Source organism: Syngnathus leptorhynchus, chromosome 3, assembly GCF_054491065.1.
Source record: "Syngnathus leptorhynchus isolate UIUO chromosome 3, UIUO_Slep, whole genome shotgun sequence".
Lineage (NCBI taxonomy): Eukaryota > Metazoa > Chordata > Actinopteri > Syngnathiformes > Syngnathidae > Syngnathus > Syngnathus leptorhynchus.
Window position 1 is genome coordinate 1,202,984 of NC_141197.1, and position 22,692 is coordinate 1,225,675.

At 53.2% G+C, this 22,692-nt stretch overlaps 1 protein-coding gene and 2 pseudogenes across 5 annotated transcripts; all 3 read left to right on the plus strand.

Moving 5' to 3' along the window:
- Positions 1–73: 73 nt before the first annotated feature.
- hddc3 (HD domain containing 3) lies at positions 74–20,907 on the plus strand. Of its 5 annotated transcripts, none has more exons than XM_085907773.1 (6): positions 74–187; positions 413–491; positions 19,239–19,349; positions 20,118–20,173; positions 20,278–20,518; positions 20,763–20,907. In XM_085907773.1, exons 3-6 carry the CDS (start codon positions 19,283–19,285, stop codon positions 20,891–20,893), a joined length of 495 nt encoding a protein of 164 aa, XP_085763899.1. In that variant the 5' UTR covers positions 74–187; positions 413–491; positions 19,239–19,282; the 3' UTR covers positions 20,894–20,907. The 5 variants fall into 5 exon arrangements, with proteins under 5 accessions (XP_085763899.1, XP_085763896.1, XP_085763897.1 ...); XM_085907770.1 differs by having other exon boundaries at positions 75–187; positions 19,239–19,525; XM_085907771.1 differs by having other exon boundaries at positions 76–187; positions 410–491; positions 19,239–19,525.
- Positions 11,492–12,788, plus strand: LOC147058787 (18S ribosomal RNA; annotated as a pseudogene).
- On the plus strand, positions 13,876–14,065 carry LOC147058788 (5.8S ribosomal RNA; annotated as a pseudogene).
- Positions 20,908–22,692: the final 1,785 nt, after the last annotated feature.

Genomic DNA, 22,692 nt, shown 5'->3' on the forward strand with positions numbered 1-22,692 from the left:
TTAGATAATATTACGTCCCCAGTCACGTGCCGCGGAAATTACGTCACTAGGCGGAACTTCCGCCTAGATTCAAATCCGTGGGCGCGGGGTGGGGGGGGTTACGTCGAATTCGGCGTCTGCTGCCTGCCACTAATGCCCGAAATATCTTTATTTTCTGCTTATAACTGGAACGTCTAGAGCGTACACGGTAAATACGACTCATTGTGTTTAAAGAGATTTACTTTTGTGTAGTTTGACTAAAGTTGTCGATGTAGCTAGCGTTCACATAGCAATAGCAATGTGTAGCTGTGTAGCTAACCCTAGCTGAAACGTAGTTGTATCTGTGAATGTTGGGTCAGGCTGAATGCTAATCTTCTATTTTATTCCTTTACATTCGACGGTGTTTGTTGGCTGTGTTTTCCACTGTAAGAAGAATAAAAATACAAATCAGTTGGAGGCTCGCATCATTCACCAGGAGCCACAATGGTTGGACGTTGGCGAAGATTTCTCAAGTGAGTACCCCTTTCTTCCTCTATTTATGTTAAACACCTCCTATTAAAACTTCCACTGGCTGCATACAGCCGTGTTTGATCCACCAACAGTATTGCAACTTGCAATTAACTCCTAGTGTCCTTCTCATTAATATAGAATGGTAGCAAATCCAAATTTGCCTGAGAACAAAAATAGATCAAATAAATTAAATAAGTCTTACTTGTTCACATTAAATAAATTAAGTAGGTCGTCTTCCCATTCCTTTTCAAACAAGTAAAGCCTGCCCTTTTTGTGTAGTAGTTTTTGCGTCTATACCTAGTATTTATACAAAATCAAAATTTAAATGACTTTACTCATTCATTTATTTATTCAAACGATCCAAAGTTGTGTTGTGTAATTCACAACAAGTCTCATGTCAAAATAAATTAAATAAGTATTTTTCCCACTCCTTTTCAAACAAGTAAACTCTGCCTATTTTGTGTAGTAGATTTTCTGTTTATACCTAGTATTTATACGTCATAATTTAAATTATCATTATCAAATATTCATCCATTCAAAAGATCCAAAGTTGTGTGTACCAATGTGTAATTCAGAACATATCTCGTGTTACTCTACTCGCTCTTATCAACTTCTATCAATTTAACTAAGCGTTTAATACATCCTCAGGTCTCATTCAAAAGATCCAAAGTTGTGTGCGCTATGTGTAATTCAGAATAGATCTCGTTACTCCACTCGCTCATATGACCAACTTCTATCAATTTAACTAAGCGTTTAGTACGTCCTATCAGAACTATAGTCAAGATTTGGCACCATCATGAGGTGAAATTTTGAATTGCAGCACATCCAATTTTGCCTGGGAATAAAAATAGATTAAATAAGCTAAATAAGTCTTACTTTTTCCCATTAAATAAATTAAATAGGTCGTCTTCCCACTCCTTTTCAAACAAGGTCTCATGTTACTCCACTCGCTCTTATTAACAACTTCTATTAACTTAACTAAGTGTTTAATACGTTCTATTAAGACGTATGTGAAAATTTGGCACCGTCCTTTGGTTAAATCAGGATTTAGAGCAAATCCAAATTTTCCTGGGAATTAAAATAGATTAAATAAATTCAATAAATCCTCTTCCCACTCCTTTTCACATAAGTAAACTCTGCCCATTTTGTGCTGTAGGATTTCTGTATATACCTAGTATTTAACCAAAATCATTATTTAAACGACTTCATTCATTTATTCATTCAATAGATCTAAAGTTGTGTTAGGTGTAATTCAGAATAGGTCTCTAAGTGCCACCGGCCCTGCCGAGCTTCGGCGTCCGACCAGCGCCGGTTCTGCAGCCGGCCTCGAATGACGAAAAATAACGGTCTCCGCCTGGAGGTCCCCGCCAACTCGGCCAATATTTTCTAAGTGCCACCAGTCACAGGGGTGCAGTACCAACTTTGGTCTTTAGGTGCGCCAGAGTACAATGTGTTGGTCCCCATAGTTAGTGTACTCATTAACTTTACCCCTGTTTTCCAAAACACAATCAGAACGAGTATGGGGGCGGACCCCTCACAGCCATGCCAGCGCAACAAAAGTCCTTTCCGCGCTGGTTCCCCTGTCGGCCACGCATGACGAAACATGTCGGTCTGCCCCTGGAGCTCACGAGACACATAATATTTTCTAAGTGCCACCGGCTCTTCTGAGCAAATGTGTCCGCTCCGCGCTGGTTCCCCTGTCGGCCCCGAATGGCGAAAACTGCCGGTCTCCGTCTGGAGGTCATGACAAACTTTTAGCGAATATTTTCTAAGTGCCACCGGCTCTGCGTGGCTATGGCGTCCGCCCAATGCCAGTTCCCCGTGTCGAACCCGGATGACGAAAACTCTCGGTCTCCGCCCGGAGCTCCCAGCCAACACGGCGAATATTTTCTAAGTGCCACCGGCTCTGCGTGGCTATGGCGTCCGCCCAACGCCGGTTCCCGGGTCGAACCCGTATGACGAAAAATGTCGGTCTCCGCCCGGAGCTCCCAGCCAACTCGGCGAATATTTTCTAAGTGCCACCGGCTCTGCGTGGCTAAGGCGTCCGCCCAGCGCCGGTTCTGCAGCCGGCCTCGAATGACAAAAAATAACGGTCTCCGCCTGGAGGTCCCCGCCAACTCGGCGAATATTTTCTAAGTGCCACCGGCTCTGCGTGGCTATGGCGTCCGCCCAACGCCGGTTCCCGGGTCGAACCCGGATGACGAAAAATGTCGGCCTCCGCTCGGAGCTCCCAGCCAACTCGGCGAATATTTTCTAAGTGCCACCGGCTCTGCGTGGCTAAGGCGTCCGCCCAGCGCCGGTTCTGCAGCCGGCTTCGAATGACAAAAAATAACGGTCTCCGCCTGGAGGTCCCCGCCAACTCGGCGAATATTTTCTAAGTACCACCGGCTCTGCGTGGCTATGGCGTCCGCCCAACGCCGGTTCGGCGGTCGGCCTCAAATAGCGCAAAATCAGCCTCTCTCCCGATTTTTCTAAGTTCTACTCAAGATACCAGGGGATGGGGTGCAGTACCTTTTTTGGTCTTCAGGTGCGCCAGAGTACAATAAAATGGTCCCACTAGTCAGTGTACTCATCGAATTTCCCCCCGTTTTCCAAAACACCACCAGAACGAGTATGGAGGAGATGGGGCTGGTCTCCTCTACGGCGGTGAAAACCCCGTCCTCGACAACCCGAAGGTTTGATAGCGACCTGGAAAGCGCCGTGGCACGCGCTGGAGGTGGGCACTTCGAAAAATTGGCAAAGTGTCACTTTGGCGAAAAAGTGACTAAGTGCCACCTCTCGAAAAAATGACTGTCACCTCTCGAAAAAACCACTGTCACCTTTTGAAAAAACGACTAAGTGCCACATCTCGAAAAAATGACAAAGTGCCACATCTCGAAAAAATGACAGTGTCACCTCTGCGAAAAAATGACAAAGTGTCACCTGCGAATGTGGTGCCTCCAAGGAAGTGGAGGACGGCCGCCTCCTTAAACACAGGCCGAGAGCGAATGCTCCACATCCAAGGAAAGCTCCGTGGAGGACGGCCGCCTCCTTAAACACAGGCCGAGAGCGAATGCTCCGCATCCAAGGAAAGCTCCGTGGAGGACGGCCGCCTCCTTAAACACAGGCCGAGAGCGAATGCTCCGCATCCAAGGAAAGCTCCGTGGAGGACGGCCGCCTCCTTAAACACAGGCCGAGAGCGAACGCTCCGCATCCAAGGAAAGCTCCGTGGAGGACGGCCGCCTCCTTAAACGCAGGCCGAGAGCGAACGCTCCGCATCCAAGGAAAGTTCCGTGGAGGACGGCCGCCTCCTTAAACACAGGCCGAGAGCGAACGCTCCGCATCCAAGGAAAGCTCCGTGGAGGACGGCAGCCTCCTTAAACACAGGCCGAAAAATGACAAAGTGTCAACTGCGAATGTTATACATCCAAGGATGGAGCGTGACGCCCGCCTCCTTAAACACGGGCCGAAAAATGACCAAGTGTCAACTGCAAATGGGGTGCATCCAAGGATGGAGCGTGACGGCCGCCTCCTTAAACACGGGCCGAAAAATGACCAAGTGTCAACTGCAAATGTTGTACATCCAAGGATGGAGCGTGACGGCCGCCTCCTTAAACACGGGCCGAAAAATGACCAAGTGTCAACTGCGAATGTTGTCCATCCAAGGAAGGAGCGTGAGGGCCGGCTCCTTAAACACAGGCCGAGTTTCGCCCCGGTCTTCTCCCGGCGCCCGCCCGCGTACGCCCCCCATCCCCGGTCGCCCGTCGGCTCCCGGCAGGCCTCCGAGTACCCCCTCACTTAACTGACCGACTGGCACTCATGACCCGTCTTAGTAGGGCCCCCATCGGCCTCGGCTTGCCGACGTCGGGCGGACGGTTCCTTCCCACTGCGGGTCGCACTCAGGCGGCGCGGCCGCCGCGCGAGCGTGCGTTCCCGGTGCGCGAAGACCTCTGCGAAGAAACGAAATTATAGTTTGCGAATGTGGTGCATGCAAGGAAGTGGATGACGGCCGCCTCCTTAAACACAGGCCGAAAAATGACCAAGTGTCAACTGCGATCTTTGTCCATCCAAGGAAGGAGGGTGAGGGCCGGCTCCTTAAACACAGACCAAGTTTCGCCCTAAACACAGACCAAGTGGAGGACGGCCGCCTCCTTAAACACAGGCCTGGAGCTCACAGCCAACTTGGCGAAAAGTTTCTAAGTGCCACCGGCTCTGCGTGGCTACGGCGTCTGCCCAACGCCGGTTCCCGGGTCAAACCCGGATGACGAAAAAATGTCGGTCTCCGCCTGGAGCTTACAGCCAACTTGGCGAATATTTTGTAAGTGCCTCCGTCTCTGCATGGCTACAGCGTCCGTCCAACGCCGGTTCCCGGGTCGAACCCGGATGATGAAAATTGTCGGTCTTCGCCTGGAAGTCCCCACCAAATTGGCGAATATTTTCTAAGTGCCACCGGCTCTGCGTGGCTACGGCGTCTGCCCAACGCCGGTTCCCAGGTTGAACCCGGATGACGAAAAATGTCGGTCTCCGCCTGGAGCTCACAGCCAACTTGGCGAATACATTCTAAGTGCCCACGGCTCTGCCGGGCTTGTGCGTCCGACCCGCGCCAGTTCTGCAGCCGGCCTCGAATGACGAAAAATGTCGGTGTCCGCCTGGAGCTCACAGCCAACTTGGCGAAAAGTTTCTAAGTGCCACCGGGTCTGCGTGGCTACGGCGTCTGCCCAACGCCGGTTCCCGGGTCGAACCCGGATGACGAAAAATGTTGGTCTCCGCCTGGAGCTCACAGCACACTTGGAGAATATTTTCTAAGTGCACACGGCTCTGCCGGGCTTGTGCGTCCGACCCGCGCCGGTTCTGCAGCCGGCCTCGAATGACGAAAAATGTCGGTCTCCGCCTGGAGCTCACAGCCAACTTGGCGAAAAGTTTCTAAGTGCCACCGGCTTTGCGTGGCTACTGCGTCCGTCCAACGCCGGTTCCCGGGTCGAACCCGGATGATGAAAAATGTCGGTCTTCGCCTGGAAGTCCCCACCAACTTGGCGAATATTTTCTAAGTGCCCACGGCTTTGCCGGGCTTGTGCGTCCGACGCGTGCCGGTTCTGCAGCCGGCCTCGAATGACAAAAACGAACGCTCTCGACCTGGAGCTCACAGCCAACTTGGCGAAAAGTTTCTAAGTGCCACAGGCTCTGCGTGGCTACAACGTCTGCCCAACGCCGGTTCCCGGGTCGAACCCGGATAACGAAAAATGTCGGTCTGCCTGGAGCTCACAGCCAACTTGGCGAATATTTTCTAAGTGCCACCGGCTCTGCGTGGCTACGGCGTCTGCCCAACGCCGGTTCCCGGGTCGAACCCGGATGACGAAAATTGTCGGTCTCCGCCTGGAGCTCACAGCCAACTTGGCGAATATTTTCTAAGTGCCACCGGCTCTGCGTGGCTACGACGTCCGTCCAACGCCGGTTCCCGGGTCGAACCCGGATGACGAAAAATGACGGTCTTCGCCTGGAAGTCCCCACCAACTTGGCGAATATTTTCTAAGTGCCCACGGCTCTGCCGGGCTTGTGCGTCCGACCCGCGCCGGTTCTGCAGCCGGCCTCAAATGACGAAAACGAACGGTCTCCGCCTGGAGCTCACAGCCAAATTGGCGAAAAATTTCTCAGTGCCACCGGCTCTGCGTGGCTACGGCGTCCGTCCAACGCCGGTTCCCGGGTCGAACCCGGATGATGAAAAATGTCGGTCTTCGCCTGGAAGTCCCCACCAACTTGGCGAATATTTTCTAAGTGCCACCGGCTCTGCCGGGCTTGTGCGTCCGACCCGCACCGGTTCTGCAGCCGGCTTCGAATGACGAAAACGAACGGTCTCCGCCTGGAGCTCACAGCCAACTTGGCGAATATTTTCTAAGTGCCACCGGCTCTGCGTGGTTACGGCGTCCGTCCAACGCCGGTTACCGGGTCGAACCAGGATGATGAAAAATGTCGGTTTTCGCCTGAAAGTCCCCACCAACTTGGCGAATATTTTCTAAGTGCCACCGGCTCTGCGTGGCTACGGCGTCTGCCCAACGCCGGTTCCCGGGTCGAACCCGGATGACGAAAAATGTCGGTCTCCGCCTGGAGCTCAAAGCCATCTTGGCGAAAATGTTCTAAGTGCCCACGGCTCTCCGGGCTTTTGCGTCCGACCCGCGCCGGTTCTGCAGCCGGCCTCAAATGACGAAAAATAACAGTCTTCGCCTGAAAGTCCCCACCAACTTGGCGAAAATGTTCTAAGTGCCCACGGCTCTGCCGGGCTTGTGCGTCCGACCCGCGCCGGTTCTGCAGCCGGCCTCAAATGACGCAAAACCAGCCTCTCCCCCTGGAGGTCAACGCCAACTTGGCGAAAATTTTCTAAGTGCCTAAGGCTCTGCCGGGCTTGTGCGTCCACCCCTCGCCGGATCTGCAGCCGGCCTCAAATGACGCAAAATCAGCCTCTCCCCCTGGTCCCCCTGATTTGGTCCCACTAGTCAGTGTACTCATCCACTTTCCCCCCATTTTCCAAAACACCATCAGAACGAGTATGGAGGGGACCCCTTAGGTATATGCCAGCGCAACACCAATCCGCTCTGCGCTGGTTCCCAAGTCGGCTACGGCTGAATAAAACCAGCCTGTCCCCCCTGGAGCTCACGAGACACGAACATTTTTCTAAGTGCCACCGGCTCTTCCGAGCAAAAGTGTCCGCTCCGCGCTGGTTCCCCCGTCGGCCACGAATGACGAAAAATGCCGGTCTCCGCCCGGAGGTCATGACAAACGAATATTTTCTAAGTGCCACCGGCTCTGCGTGGCTACGGCGTCTGCCCAACGCCGGTTCCCGGGTCGAACCCGGATGACGGAAAATGTCGGTCTCCGCCTGGAGCTCACAGTCAACTTGGCGAATATATTATAAGTGCCACCGGCTCTGCGTGGCTACAGCGTCTGCCCAACGCCGGTCCCCGGGTCGAACCCGGATGACGAAAAATGTCGGTCTCCGCCTGGAGCTCACAACCAACTTGGCGAATATTTTCTAAGTGCCACCGGCTCTGCGTGGCTACGGCGTCCGCCCAACGCCGGTTCTCGGGTCGAACCCGGATGACGAAAAATGTCGGTCTCCGCCCAGAGCTCCCAGCCAACTCGGCGAATATTTTCTAAGTGCCACCGGCTCTGCGTGGCTAAGGCGTCCGCCCAGCGCCAGTTCTGCAGCCGGCCTCGAATGACAAAAAATAACGGTCTCCGCCTGGAGGTCCCCGCTAACTCGGCGAATATTTTCTAAGTGCCACCGGCTCTGCGTGGCTATGGCGTCCGCCCAACGCCGGTTCGGCAGTCGGCCTCAAATAGCGCAAAATCAGCCTCTCGAGCTCACCGCCAATTTGGCTAAATTTTTCTAAGTTCCACTCGAGATACCAGGGGATGGGGTACCCGGGCTAAGATGCAGTACCTTTTGTGGTCTTCAGGTGCGCCAGAGTACAATAAAATGGTCCTACTAGTCAGTGTACTCATCGACTTTCCCCCTGTTTTCCAAAACACGGTGGTCTCCTCTACGGCGGTGAAAACCCTGTCCTCGACAGCCCGAAGGTTTGATAGCGACCTGGAAAGCGCCGTGGCACGCGCTGGAGGTGGGCACTTCGAAAAAGATGCAAAGTGTCACTTTGGCAAAAAAGTTACTAAGTGCCACCTCTCGAAAAAACCACTGTCACCTTTCGAAAAAATGACAAAGTGCCATATCTCGAAAAAATGGCAAAGTGTCGCCTCTCGGAAAAAATGGCAAAGTGTCGCCTCCGAAAAAATGACAAAATGCCACCTCTCCGAAAAGTGTCACCTGCGAATGTGGTGCCTCCAAAGAAGTGGAGGACGGCCGCCTCCTTAAACACAGGCCGAGAGCGAATGCTCCGCATCCAAGGAAAGCTCCGTGGAGGATGGCCGCCTCTTAAACACAGGCCGAGAGCCAATGTTCTGCGTCCAAGGAAAGCTCCGTGGAGGACGGCCGCCTCCTTAAACACAGGCTGAGAGCGAACGCTCCGCATCCAAGGAAAGTTCCGTGGAGGATGGACGCCTCCTTAAACGCAGGCCGAAAAATGACAGTGTCAACTGCGAATGTTGTTCATCCAAGGATGGAGCGTGACGGCCATCTCCTTAAACACGGGCCGAAAAATGACCAAGTGTCAACTGCGAACTTTGTCCATCCAAGGAAGGAGCGTAACGGCCGCCTCCTTAAACACGGGCCGAAAAATGACCAAGTGTCAACTGCGAACTTTGTCCATCCAAGGAAGGAGCGTAACGGCCGCCTCCTTAAACACGGGCCGAAAAATGACCAAAAGTCAACTGCGAACTTTGTCCATCCAAGGAAGGAGCGTGAGGGCTGGCTCCTTAAACACAGGCCGAGTTTCGCCCCGGACAGGCCGTCTTCTCCCGGTGCCTGCCCGCGTACGCCCCCCATCCCCGGTCGCCCATCTGCTCCCGGCGGGCCTCCGAGTATCCCCTCACCCAACTGACCGACTGGCACTCATGATCCGTCTTGGTAGGGCCCCCATCGGCCTCGGCTTGCCGACAGCAGGTGGACGGTTCCTACCCACTGCGGCTCGCACTCAGGCGCCGCGGCCGCCGCGCGAGCGTGCGTTCCCGGTGCGCGAAGACCTCTGCGAAGAAACAAAAGTATAGTTTGCGAATATGGTGCATGCAAGCAAGTGGAGGACGGCCGCCTCCTTAAACACAGGCCGAAAAATGACCGTGTCAACTGCGAACTTTGTCCATCCAAGGAAGGAGCGTAACGGCCGCCTCCTTAAACACGGGCCGAAAAATGACCGAGTGTCAACTGCGAACTTTGTCCATCCAAGGAAGGAGTGTGAGGGCCGGCTCCTTAAACACAGACCAAGTTTCGCCCTAAACACAGACCAAGTGGAGGACGGCCGCATCCTTAAACACAGGCCGAAAAATGACCAAGTGTCAACTGCAAACTTTGTCCATCCAAGGAAGGAGCGTAACGGCCGCCTCCTTAAACACGGGCCGAAAAATGACCAAGTGTCAACTGCGAACTTTGTCCATCCAAGGAAGGAGCGTGAGGGCCGGCTCCTTAAACACAGGCCGAGTTTCGCCCCGGATGGGCCGTCTTCTCCCGGCGCCTGCCCGCGTACGCCCCCCATCCCCGGTCACCCGTCTGCTCCCGGCGGGTCTCCGAGTACCCCCTCACCCAACTGACCGACTGGCACTCATGACCCGTCTTGGTAGGGCGGTAGGTAGGTCTTGGTAGGGGGGGACGGGCGTCGGCCGTCGGCCTTGGTTGGACGGTTCCTACCCACTGCGGGTCGCACTCAGGCGCCGCGGCCGCCGCGCGAGCGTGCGCTCCTCACGCCGCCCCCGCAGGCCCCGGCGCGACCGTACTGCGGCGAGACCGTGACGACCCAGAAAAAGCATCCCACCTAGCAACGATCCACGGATGCCGAGCGAGCGGGCCGAGTGTCGGGCGCCGCGCGTGCGAGCGTCCGCCGGCCGCGCCGGTCCTTCCGCGTATGTCGTTTCTCAAACCCTCCGGCTTGATAGCGGCGGCACCACGGGAAGCCGTCCACATCGTCCGACCTCTATCCGAAAAGCCTTCCCGACCAACCGCGGTCGCGGGGGCGTTTGTCGCTCCGCATCGGGGGGGCGTATGGCTTCCGCGCTACGCGCTGCGGGCTCGGAGGGGCAGCAACGGCTGAGTCTGACTCGGCCGGGGCGCAGCTTCCCTCCCGGCCGTCAGCAACAGTGCCGATCGCGCCTGCCACCAGCTCCCTCCCCGACGAAACGCCAGGCCGCGCGCGCGACGCCTTGCAGCTGGCCACAGCGGGCCGCACCGACCGGGTCTGACCCGGCCGGGGCGCAGAGTCCCGTCTGGGTGACAGCCGCGGCGCGGAGCGCTGGCCGCCGTCCGCCTTCGTTCCCCGAGGGCTCCAAACCAGCGCCGATCCAACTCCGCATCCTGGCCGCACAGGGCGAGACCGGGTGGCCGCGCCGACCGGGGGCGCAGGTCGCCCGGGCCTTCCGCTCGTGTGCCTCGCGCGGGTAAGTCGCCGGCGCAGCGCTGAGCTCCCGACCCCTGCTTACGGGAATAGTTGAGGGCCTCAGCGGGCCGCACCGCCCGAGTCTGACTCGGGCCGGGGCGCAGATTCCCGCCTGGGTGACCGAACGTTCCCCGCTTGGGCCGGAGGGCCGACGCCCGTCCCCCCCTTTCGCCCCCACGGACAGCCTCCGAGGCCACTTTGCCCGGGTCATCCTCTGCTCCCTACCAATGCTTAATCGATGGGGCCGCCCCGCCGGATTCGCACCCCCTGTCCACCGCGAGTCCCCCGACCAACCCGAGTTAACGCCCGCCCGACCTTGTCGCTCTGCCAAACGAACGAGTTGCCGGCCGTCCTACGGGTCGCCTTCCGGCCCCAAACGTGCGGCGGGACAGTGGCAAGGCGGCGGCGTCCGGGTGAACGAGCCCCGGAGAAGAGGTGTCTTACGAGGCCGGGCGCAGCTCCCTCTCGTTTACGTGCTCAGTAGCGGTGCTTGAAGGTTCCGCGGCGAGCGCGGGTCATCCTATGCTATGCTCCCTGCACCAGGCTCCATCGAAGGGCCGTCCCGCCGGATTTGCACCACCCTGTCCACCGCGAAGTCCCCCCGACCAACCTGAGTTACCGCCCGTCCGCCCGACCTTGTCGCTCTGCCAAACGAACGAGTTGCCGGCCCTCGTACGGGTCGCCTTCCGGCCCCAAACGTGCGGCGGGATAGTGGCAAGGCGGCGGCGGCGGCCAGCGGCGTCGGGGTCGACCAGCACCGGAGAAGAGGTGTCTTACGAGGCCGGGCGCCGCTCCTCTCGTTTAGGGGTCCGCACGGGTCGCATTCAAGGTTCCGCGTCCTCGGCTTCGGCGCGCCGGGTCCAGCCCGATCCATCTTACCCCGCGGCAGCCTCAGACTACCTGGAGCCCCCGCGAACCGCGTCCGGCGTCTGGAAAACAGTCGCACGAGCCCCCGGCGAGCGAGAGGTGCTCCCCAGCCACCCTCCTCTATCTACCTGGTTGATCCTGCCAGTAGCATATGCTTGTCTCAAAGATTAAGCCATGCAAATCTAAGTGCACACGGCCCGTACAGCGAAACTGCGAATGGCTCATTAAATCAGTTATGGTTCCTTTGATCGCTCCATAGTTACTTGGATAACTGTGGCAATTCTAGAGCTAATACATGCAAACGGGCGCCGACCTCCGGGGACGCGCGCATTTATCAGACCCAAAACCCACGCAGTGCCTGGGCGCGCGGGGCCAGGGGTCGCGCCGCGTCCGGCCCGGCCTCCCTTGGTGATCCTCGATAACTTCCAGCCGATCGCCGGCCCTCCGCGGCGGCGACGTCTCATTCGAATGTCTGCCCTATCAACTTTCGATGGTACTTTCTGCGCCTACCATGGTGACAACGGGTAACGGGGAATCAGGGTTCGATTCCGGAGAGGGAGCCTGAGAAACGGCTACCACATCCAAGGAAGGCAGCAGGCGCGCAAATTACCCACTCCCGACACGGGGACGTAGTGACGAAAAATAACAATACAGGACTCTTTCGAGGCCCTGTAATTGGAATGAGCACAGTCCAAACCGCAGCTAGGAATGATGGAATAGGACCCCGGTTCTATTTTGTGGGTTTTCCCTCCTGAACTGGGGCCATGATTGAGAGGGACGGCCGGGGGCATTCGTATTGCGCCGCTAGAGGTGAAATTCTTTGACCGGCGCAAGACGGACCAGGGCGAAAGCATTTGGCAAGAATGTTTTCATTAATCAAGAACGAAAGTCGGAGGTTCGAAGACGATCAGATACCGTCGTAGTTCCGACCATAAACGATGCCGACCCGCGTTCCGGCGGCGTTATTCCCATGACCCGCCGGGCAGCGCCCGGGAAACCACCAAGTCTTTGGGTTCCGGGGGGAGTATGGTTGCAAAGCTGAAACTTAAAGGAATTGACGGAAGGGCACCACCAGGAGTGGAGCCTGCGGCTTAATTTGACTCAACACGGGAAACCTCACCCGGCCCGGACACGGACAGGATTGACAGATTGACAGCGGGTAACCATGTGAACCCCGCTCGTGATGGGGACTGGGGACTGCAATTATTTCCCACCAACGAGGAATTCCCAGTAAGCGCGGGTCATAAGCCCGCATTGATTAGGTCCCTGCCCTTTGTACACACCGCCCGTCGCTACTACCGATTGGATGGCTTAGTGAGGTCCTCGGATGGGCCGCGTCGAGAAGATGATCAAACTTGACTATCTAGAGGAAGTAAAAGTCGTAACAAAGTTTCCGTAGGTGAACCTGCGGAAGGATCATTACCGGAGGAAAATCGGACTCGGCCGAGGGCGACGGCGCGGACGGACCCCGCCGCGGCTCACGCACGCGTGATCTCTCGGGGCGGGCGCGCGGCGGAACTACGGCCCCCGTCGCCCGGAGCGACTGACGCGCAGGGATGAAGGGGTCGGAACCGGCCCCCCAACCTGCCGTAACCTAGCGAGCAAAAGCGATCCCGCGGCGCCGGCGGTCGGCGCGCGCCCAAGGAAGGAAGGAGGCAAGGGTCGGGCTTGAGGCGCAAGCGGTATGTGGCCCGCGAGCGTGCGTAGCGTGCGGGGGAGGTCCGGTCGACAGGCCGGCCTCTGCCCCCCTTCCACCGTCTCGCGACGTTACCGTCCGCTCACAAAGGTTCAGGAGAGGCGCAAGCGGTATGTGGCCTGCGAGCGTGCGTAGCGTGCGGGGGAGGTCCGGTCGACAGGCCGGCCTCTGCCCCCCTTCCACCGTCTCGCGACGTCACCGTCCACCCAAGACACGAGCGGTATGTGGCCCGCGCGCGTGCGTAGCGTTCGGGGGAGGTCCGGTCGACACGCCGGCCTCTGCCCCCCGCCCACCGTCGCGCGACGTTACTGTCCGCTCACGAAGGTTCAGGCGATGCAGAAGCGGTATGTGGCCCGCGAGCGTGCGTAACGTGCGGGGGAGGTCCAGTCGACAGGCCGGCCTCTGCCCCCCTTCCACCGTCTCGCGACGTCACCGTCCGCCCTGCTTCGCCGCCCGCCCCCACCACACCCCGCCCTCACCAGCGCGCGCTCCACTCAGCCGGCGGCGGAGTTTCGCTCGCCATCGAATTGGTCTAGGGCGGCACGCGGCCGGGAAGGGTCGGCCCGGTGCCATCGCGACACCGCTCGCTCGGAACTTACCCCAATCAGCGCGGCGGGCACCCAACTAACGGCCCTCCTTCGGCGGACCGTCGGGGGTTTAATGTCCGCTCGACGCGTCGGAAGACGCGGACGGGCGGCGCCCGTCGCCGTCGGCCAGATCAAACCTATTTTTCATCGGAACATGGCAACTCGCGGGGCGCGGCGGCAGAAGTGGGACCCCGGCCGACCCGCGCCGCCGCAACCCACAGACAACAACTCTTAGCGGTGGATCACTCGGCTCGTGCGTCGATGAAGGACGCAGCTAGCTGCGAGAACTAATGTGAATTGCAAGACACATTGATCATCGACACTTCAACAAAGTGTCAACTGCGAATGGTGTCCATCCAAGGAAGGAGCGTAACGGCCGCCTCCTTAAACACGGGCCGAAGAATGACCAAGTGTCAACTGCGAACTTTGTCCATCCAAGGAAGGAGCGTGACGGCCGCCTCCTTAAACACAGACCAAGTTTCGCCCTAAACACAGACCAAGTGGAGGACGGCCGCCTCCTTAAACACAGGTTGAAAAATGACCAAGTGTCAACTGCGAACTTTGTCCATCCAAGGAAGGAGCGCAACGGCCGCCTCCTTAAACACGGGCAAAAAAATGACAAAGTGTCAACTGCGAATGGGGGCCATCCAAGGAAGGAGCGTGAGGGCCGGCTCCTTAAACACAGGCCGAGTTTCGCCCCGGACGGGCCGTCTTCTCCCGGCGCCCGCCCGCGTACGCCCCCCCCATCCCCGGTCGTCCGTCTGCTCTCGGCGGGCCTGCGAGTACCCCCTCACCCAACCCACGGCGTGGCATACTGGCCCGGGTGCTCCGTGATGACTGTGGGGCATCCCACTCCCGGTAAACGATATAGCATGTTTGAGAAGAGCCTGGTGCTAAATGACTTGCATACGACCTGATTCTGGGTCAGGGTCTCGTAAGTAGCAGAGCAGCTACATCGCTGCGATCTATTGAGAGTCAGCCCTCGATCCAACCTTTTGTCGGCCGGTGTCACCTCCGGGGGCCGGTTCGGCATCCCTCCCGCCGGGGTAGGCTGCTACCAGGGGAGTCGTCCGACTCTGAAGAATATCCGCCGCGGCGGAAGACAGCGGTCACCTCCAGCACTTCCATACATCCAGCCACGGAGGTGGCTCTTCCACACTTCCAGCCACGGAGGTGGCTCTTCCATAGCTCCAGCCACGGAGGTGGCTGGCTGGTACCTCCACACTTGCATACTTCCAGCCACGGAGGTGGCTGGACGGTACTTTCATACTTGCAGCCACGGCGCTGGCGAAAATTGCACTCTGTGCAAAAGCCCATTCATTTACAACGGCGTGTCCGCCCGGCGGCGACATTTCCCCGTTACCGGTGGCTGCGCGGCGGGAGAGTGACAGAGCGCATCTGAGCGGCTGGAACTCTGCGCCGGCGTGGTCGAGCGGCTGGCCTCGGCACTTTGGGTGGATCTACTAGCCACGGAGGTGGCTGCACTTCCAGACTTCCATAGCTCCAGCCACGGAGGTGGCACTTCCATAGCTCCAGCCACGGTGGTGGCTCTTCCATACTTCCATAGCTCCAGCCACGGAGGTAGCACTTCCATACATCCAGCCACGGTGGTGGCTCTTCCATACTTCCATAGTTCCAGCCACGGAGGTGGCACTTCCAGACTTCCATAGCTCCAGCCACGGAGGTGGCACTTCCATACATCCAGCCACGGTGGTGGCTCTTCCACACTTCCATAGCTTCAGCCACGGAGGTGGCACTTCCATACTTCCATAGCTCCAGCCACGGAGGTGGCACTTCCATACTTCCATAGCTCCTTCCATACTTCCATAGCTCCAGCCACGGAGGTGGCACTTCCATACTTCCATAGCTCCAGCCACGGAGGTGGCACTTCCATACCACCAGCCACGGAGGTGGCTGCACATCCAGACTTCCATAGCTCCAGCCACGGAGGTGGCACTTCCATACTTCCATACCTCCAGCCACGGAGGTGGCTGGCACTTCCATACCTCCAGCCACGGAGGTGGCTGGCACTTCCATACTTCCATAGCTCCAGCCATGGAGGTGGCACTTCCATACTTCCATAGCTCCAGCCACGGAGGTGGCTGGTACTTTTATACTTCCATAGCTCCAGCCACGGAGGTGGCACTTCCATACTTCCATAGTTCCAGCCACGGAGGTGGCACTTCCACACTTCCATACCTCCAGCCACGGAGGTGGCACTTCCAGACCTCCAGCCATGGAGGTGGCACTTCCATACCACCAGCCACGGAGGTGGCTGGCTGGTACCTCCATACTTCCATACCTCCAGCCACAGAGGTGGCACTTTCAGCCACGGAGGTGGCACTTCCATACTTCCAGCCACGGAGGTGGCTGGCTGGTACTTCCATACCTTTAGCCACGGAGGTGGCACTTCCATACTTCCAGCCACGGAGGTGGCTGGCCCGCACTTGCATACTTCCAGCCACGGCGCTGGCAAAAATTGCACTAAATGCGAAAGCCCATTCATTTACAACGGCGTGTCCGCAAGGCGGCGACATTTCCCCGTTACCGCTGGCTGCGCGGCGGGAGGGTGACAGAGCGCATCCGAGCGGCTGGAACTCTGCGCCGGCGTGGTCGAGCGGCCTGCCTCGGTAGTTGAGGTACCAGGGGTGGCCTGGGGACCTCCAGGCGGGGCCTGTGAGTGAGTGAAGCCGATCGGCTGGAACTCTGGGCCGGCGTGGTTGAGCGGCAGGCCCACGGAGGTGGCACTTCCACACTTCCAGCCACGGAGGTGGCTGGCACTTCCATACTTCCAGCCACGGAGGTGGCTAGCTGGCACTACCATACCTCCAGCCACGGAGGTGGCACTTCCATACTTCCATACCTCCAGCCACGGCGGTGGCACTTCCATACTTCCAGCCATGGAAGTGGCTGGCTGGCACTTTCATACCTCCAGCTACGGAGGTTGCAGGCACTTCCATACTTCCATACCTCCAGACACAGAGTTGGCACTTCCATATTTCCAGCCACGGAGGTGGCTGGCTGGCACTTCCATACCTCCAGCCACGGAGGTGGCACTTCCATACTTCCATACCTCCAGCCACGGAGGTGGCGGGACTTTTATACTTCCAGCCCAAAGGTGGCTGGCTTGCACTTCCACACTTCCAGCCACGGAGGTGGCTGGCACTTGCCCATTTACAGCTACGGAGGTGGCACTTCAATACCTCCAGCCACGGAGCTGGCACTTCCATACTTCCAGCCACGGAGGTGGCTGGAACTTCCATACTTCAAGCCACTGAGGTGGCTGGCAGGCACTTCCACAGTTCCAGCCACGGAGGTGGCAGGCACTTCGATAACCTCCACGGAGGTGGCACTTTCATACCTCTAGCCACGGAAGTGTTAGGCACTTCCATACCTCCACGGAGGTGGCACTTCCATACCTCCAGCCACGGAGGTGGCAGGCACTTCCATACCTCCTGCCACGGAGGTGGCAGGCACTTCCATACCTCCAGCCACGGAGGTGGCAGGCACTTCCATACCTCCACAGAGGTGGCACTTTTTTCCATCAATCCATCCATCCATCCAGCCACTGAGGTGGCACTGAGTTCCAGGCACGGAGCATGCTGGCACTTCCACACTTCAAGCCACGGAGGTGGCTCTTTCTTCCATCCATCCTTCCAGCCACGGAGGTGGCACTTGCTTCCAGGCACGGAGGTGGCACTTACTTCCAGCCACGGAGGTGGCTCTGACTTCCAGCAACGGAGGTGGCAGGCACGTCCATACTTCCAGCCACGGAGATGGCTGGCTGGCACTTCCATACCTCCAGCCACGGAGGTGGCAGGCACTTCCATTCCTCCAGCCACGAAGGTGGCACTTCCATACCTCCATGGAGGTGGAACTTCCATACCTCCAGCCATGGAGATTGCTCTTTTTTCCATCCATCCATCCATCATGTTTTCTTGTGGTGTTTTAAACACATAATTCATTGTCATGAAATTTCTTTACGCAGGAACTGGACCAAGAGTTATTTCACGCTGTGGCATTTAAAATTACAGGCGAACACGCCATGAAAAGGGTTCCATTGACTCAGTGGAACGAAAGATTCCCTGATGGACCCAATTTCCCCCCAGAGGGGTTTAAATGGTAATTGTGTTTTATGTTTTGTTCTATTCTTGTTATTCTTGTTACTTGTTTGTTGTTGTGTTCAAACTTATTAAAGTTTAAAGTTAAATGCACTAAATAGTCATTGTTTTTTTTTATTAAATTGAATTAATTTAATCTAAATTATAATAATATATTTCATATATTAAATGTATTAGTTGTATCAATTCAATTAGATGCTTTAATTTTTTTTTGTCCCATATTCATCAAATATTTTTTTTAATTATGATAAATTATTATTAACTATTCCTACAGCAAAATACAACTTCTTCGGACATGTTTAGTTTTCCTTTCATGGGTTGTCTTGATAACCACATAAGCTGAAACAAAAAAAGTAACTAGGTCTTTACTAAACTTTACTAAATGTTCAATATATTGGGTGATAAGCAGTGCATTCCCTATCTGTTGATTCTGTCGCTCAGCACCTGGTGGATGTTGAAAATCCTTACCAGCAAAGTCATCCGCGTATTTAGGTGACCCAGTTTATGATATTTCTATTGCAAATACGTTCCCTATCTTGATTCCGTCACTCAACACGGACACCTAGTGGCTGTATGAAGTCATTACCAGCAAAATCATCCGTGGATTTTGGTGACCCGTTTTATGAAATTATTGCGAATACATTCCCAATCTGTTGCTTGTGTCGCTCAACACTGACACCTCGTGGATGTTGAAAATCATTACCAGCAACCTCATCTGCCTATTTTTATTTAAATATAAAAATTTAAAAAATATTTATATAAAAATATTTATTTTATTTCTTGTTTCTTATTCATTCATTTATTCATTTAATTTTAACACATATTTTAATAATTTATTTTATTCAACATCTTCATCATAATTAATTTACCATTTTTATTTCATTTAATCATTATTTCGAGTCCCACAATAGTGTGAAGTGTCTTCGCCTTCACACGCAATTTCTCCAGAAATTGCAAATTCTAGTTATTATTACTAGTATTATTAAGCCGGACGGCGACGCACTGGTTAGCACGTCCGCCTCACAGTTAGGAGGTTGTGGGTTCGATTCCACCTCCAGTCCTCCCTGTGTGGAGTTTACACGTTGTCCCTGTGCCCGCGTGGGCTTTCTCCGGACATTCTGGTTTCATCCCAAAAACATGCTTGGTAGGCTGATCGAGCACACTAAATTGAGTGCGAGTGCGGATGGGTGTTCGTCTCTGTGTGCCATGCGATTGGCTGGCAACCAGTTTAGGGTGTCCCCCGCCTATTGCCCATTGACTGCTGGGAGAGATTCCAGCACGCCTGCGACAAGCGTACGTAGAAGCGGTATAGAAAATAGATGGATTATTATTATTGTGAACAACGTAAACAACAAGTTGGCACGCTACACTTTATAGTAGTATTTGAAATGTTGAGACAAATTCATTCATTTCCAACTTTGCATTTGAATAATACTGCACATAACTTGAACACAACATGTTGTTACAGAGGATGGAAAAACAAGTATCAACCTGAAGGAACACATCCTCCTAATGGGTGTTTCCCATCGGATACCGAAGAAAACGAACAGTTGCACCGGCGTACAAACTCAAACAGAAGGTGCGAACTCAAATATTTAGGAGTGTCTAGACGCGCGTGATTTACATTGCATAAACGGTACGTCATGAATGTCGACGCCGTGTTGTTGTTAGAGACGGTTAATTTCGCCGCTGAAAAGCATCGAAAACAGCGTCGTAAAGACCCAGAACAAACTCCCTATATTAATCACCCGATTGGTAAGTTGCGCTTTGCTCTGCAATAAGGAACAATCGTAAATACTGTGATGACAACAGAACATGGTTCCTTACTTGCATGTTTATATAACCAGTGAAAGTAAAGTAGCCTAAATATTACAGGCCAAATTGAATGAAAACCTTTTTTCTTGTCATTTTTATAATACGTTTTCTTATTTCCAGTGCATCAGCATCAATGAATAATTCATTTGAAATTAATGTTGGATCTTATAAACATACCGACTCAATCAAATACATCTTGCAAAAACACTGTATAGGAATTCCGTAATTTGACAGTTAATTCCCTATGCCCGGTTTATTCTGTGATTATGATCAGTCCTTGGTGAACATATACTAACTGTTTTACTGTTACCAGTTTATGCCTCTATTTTTCTATTCCAACACATTTGTTATGTTATATTATGTTATGTCATGTTATGTTATGTTATGTTAATTACCATCCGTAGCACTTTGAGAGATTGAAATAAAAAGTCCATTCTCAGTCAAATCTATTAGAATAACAAAACATTGATAACACATAACATATATATCCCTCCCCCATTGCTGTACTTTGCTCTGTGTTTCCACTCTTAAGGAGTAGCAAGGATTCTCAGCGATGAAGGTGGCATCACTGACATTGTGGTATTACAAGTATGTCCACTTTAAATTTACGCATTTATGTAAATCTCCTCTGTTGTGCCCACTTATCAATTTATTTTGTGTATGTGTTTTTTTGTACCCTTCTTTCTTGTAAGGCTGCTCTTCTTCATGACACGTTGGAAGACACAGACACAAAGCCCGAAGAGCTAGAAACAAAGTTTGGACCGATTGTTACTCGCATTGTTCAGGAGGTGACTGACGATAAGAGTCTCCCCAAGCAGGAGCGGAAGCGTCTACAGGTGGAACATGCGCCCCACTGTAGCCACCAAGCCAAACTGGTCAAACTGGCAGACAAACTGTACAACCTCAGGGATTTGAATCGCTGCACACCTGTCGGTAATCATTTTCATGTCTATGTATTTTTCATGTCCTTTTTTTAAATTTAGGATAAATTTGAATTGAATATAATTTCAATCCGAATTGAGGCAATTACATAATTTATTCGCATGTCTTAGGTAGATTGGTTTTCTCACAACAAAAAAATACCCCAAAAATGAATAATAGATAAACTACCACACAAAAACAAAGATTTAAGAAGCCACTAAATACAACCTGATCATCTTGTTTGTGATTTTTTTAGGTTGGACGTCAGAGCAGGTCCAGGAGTATTTTGTGTGGGCCTGTGATGTTGTAAAAGGCCTGAAAGGTACCAACTCAGCTTTGGAGGGGAAGCTGGAGGAGTTGTTCAGACAGAGATGTTTGAAAGAGTAAATTCTGAAATAAATTGATTTATATCCTATACTGTAGTATGTCTTTATTATTACCGTAATTTTCGGACTATTAGTCGCTCCGGAGTATAAGTCGCACCACCCATAAAATGCACAATAACGTGAAAAAAAACATATATAAGTCGCTCCGGAGTATAAGTCGCACTTTTGGGGCAAATGTATTTGTCAAAATCCAACACCAAAAACAGACACGAACCAGCAACAACAGGCTAAACGTGACATACACAAACGAGAGGCTGAGAACGGGCCTAAGGTAACATTCAGAGTTATTCAAATGATTATTACATAAATAACACGTTTATCAAACCATCTGTGTCACTCCAAATCATAAAATACATCGATCATCGATCGTGTAAACAATGCCGCGTACGCGCGCCGTCGGACTCGTGATTTGCATGTCTAATTATTCCACAGACCCATATAACGATATATAAAGTATATTTCAAATAACTATCATATAGCAACAATATTACCAAACCATCTGTCACTCCAAATCATAAAATACATCAATCATCGATCGTGCAAACAATGCCGCGTACGCACGCCGTCGGACTCGTGATTTGCATGCTATCCATCACAAGCAGAGCTTGCATCCTAAATTGCATTGCTGCCCCTACTGTTTTTTTTTTTTTTTTTTTTTTTTTTTTTTACATCACCACACTAAATTCTCTTCATCAGACCTGTGCTTTATAAAAACAAAAAAACAGCGCTTTCCCCTCCCAGTTGTTGCGTCACGGCCAATGGTGAAATTTAAATCACCCTCGTTCAGTTTAGTTTGAAAATAACTATTTTTCTTTTTCGGTTGGTTTTTTTTTTGTTTTATTTGTTTCATGAACTTGAATATTGTGCTTTAAAGTGTGAACTGCTTTATTCGTTTTTTCAGTGTATTAAAAATAATATGTGAGGTGATCAACTGTACTAGTAAGTAATGTGTTAATGGCTAGACTACTGTAACGCACTCCTCATCGGGATCCCTAGCAAGAGCCTCCAGAGGCTCCAGTACATTCAAAACTGCGCTGCTAGGATCCTGATGAGGGTGCGGAAAAGCGACCACATCACACCCATCCTCTGTTCTCTGCACTGGCTCCCCATCAAATTCCGAATAAATTATAAGATCGCCCTCCTCACTCACCAGTGCATCCTCGGACATGCTCCCCCATACCTCAAAGAACTGCTTGCCCCCAAATCTGCCACCCGAAACCTCCGCTCATCCAATTCTCACCTTCTCCATGTCCCCAACACCAAGCTGCGTACCATGGGCGACCGGGCCTTCTGCCATGCAGCCCCCACACTGTGGAACTCCCTCCCCGACCACCTAAGAGCACCCCAATCCACTGACTCTTTCAAAACCGGACTTAAAACTCACTTCTTTAATTTGGCATTTCTGTAATTCCTGTTTTTATATCCAGGTTGTCGTCCAGTTTTTATACTTGTCCTTGCTTTTTATTCTTGTTTTTACTTGCCATGTAGCACTTTGAGATTCCTCCGAATATAAAGTGCGTTATAAATATAATTTTTTATTATTATTATTATTATTATAATGATCAAGTAAATTTTTTTGAAAAAAAAAACACATATAAGTCGCCCCCCCCACCCAAACTATGAAAAAAACCGCGACCTATAGTCCGAAAATTACGGTATTATTATTATTGTCGTTGTTTTAAAGTGCCACTGAACAAGAATCAGTGCCAAACCCCACGTTCCTCGAATTTCAAAGTCACCTTTAATATAATGTCACCTTGGACATTAGTAAAGAATGATAATTAAATGTACATGCACTCC

Coding starts and splice junctions, on each gene's coding strand:
- hddc3 (XM_085907770.1), top strand. CDS start 19,414: ATGAATGTCGACGCCGTGTTGTTGTTAGAGACGGTTAATTTCGCCGCT. Junction 19,526..20,117: donor CTATATTAATCACCCGATTG/GTAAGTTGCGCT, acceptor TCCACTCTTAAG/GAGTAGCAAGGATTCTCAGC. Junction 20,519..20,762: donor GAATCGCTGCACACCTGTCG/GTAATCATTTTC, acceptor TGATTTTTTTAG/GTTGGACGTCAGAGCAGGTC.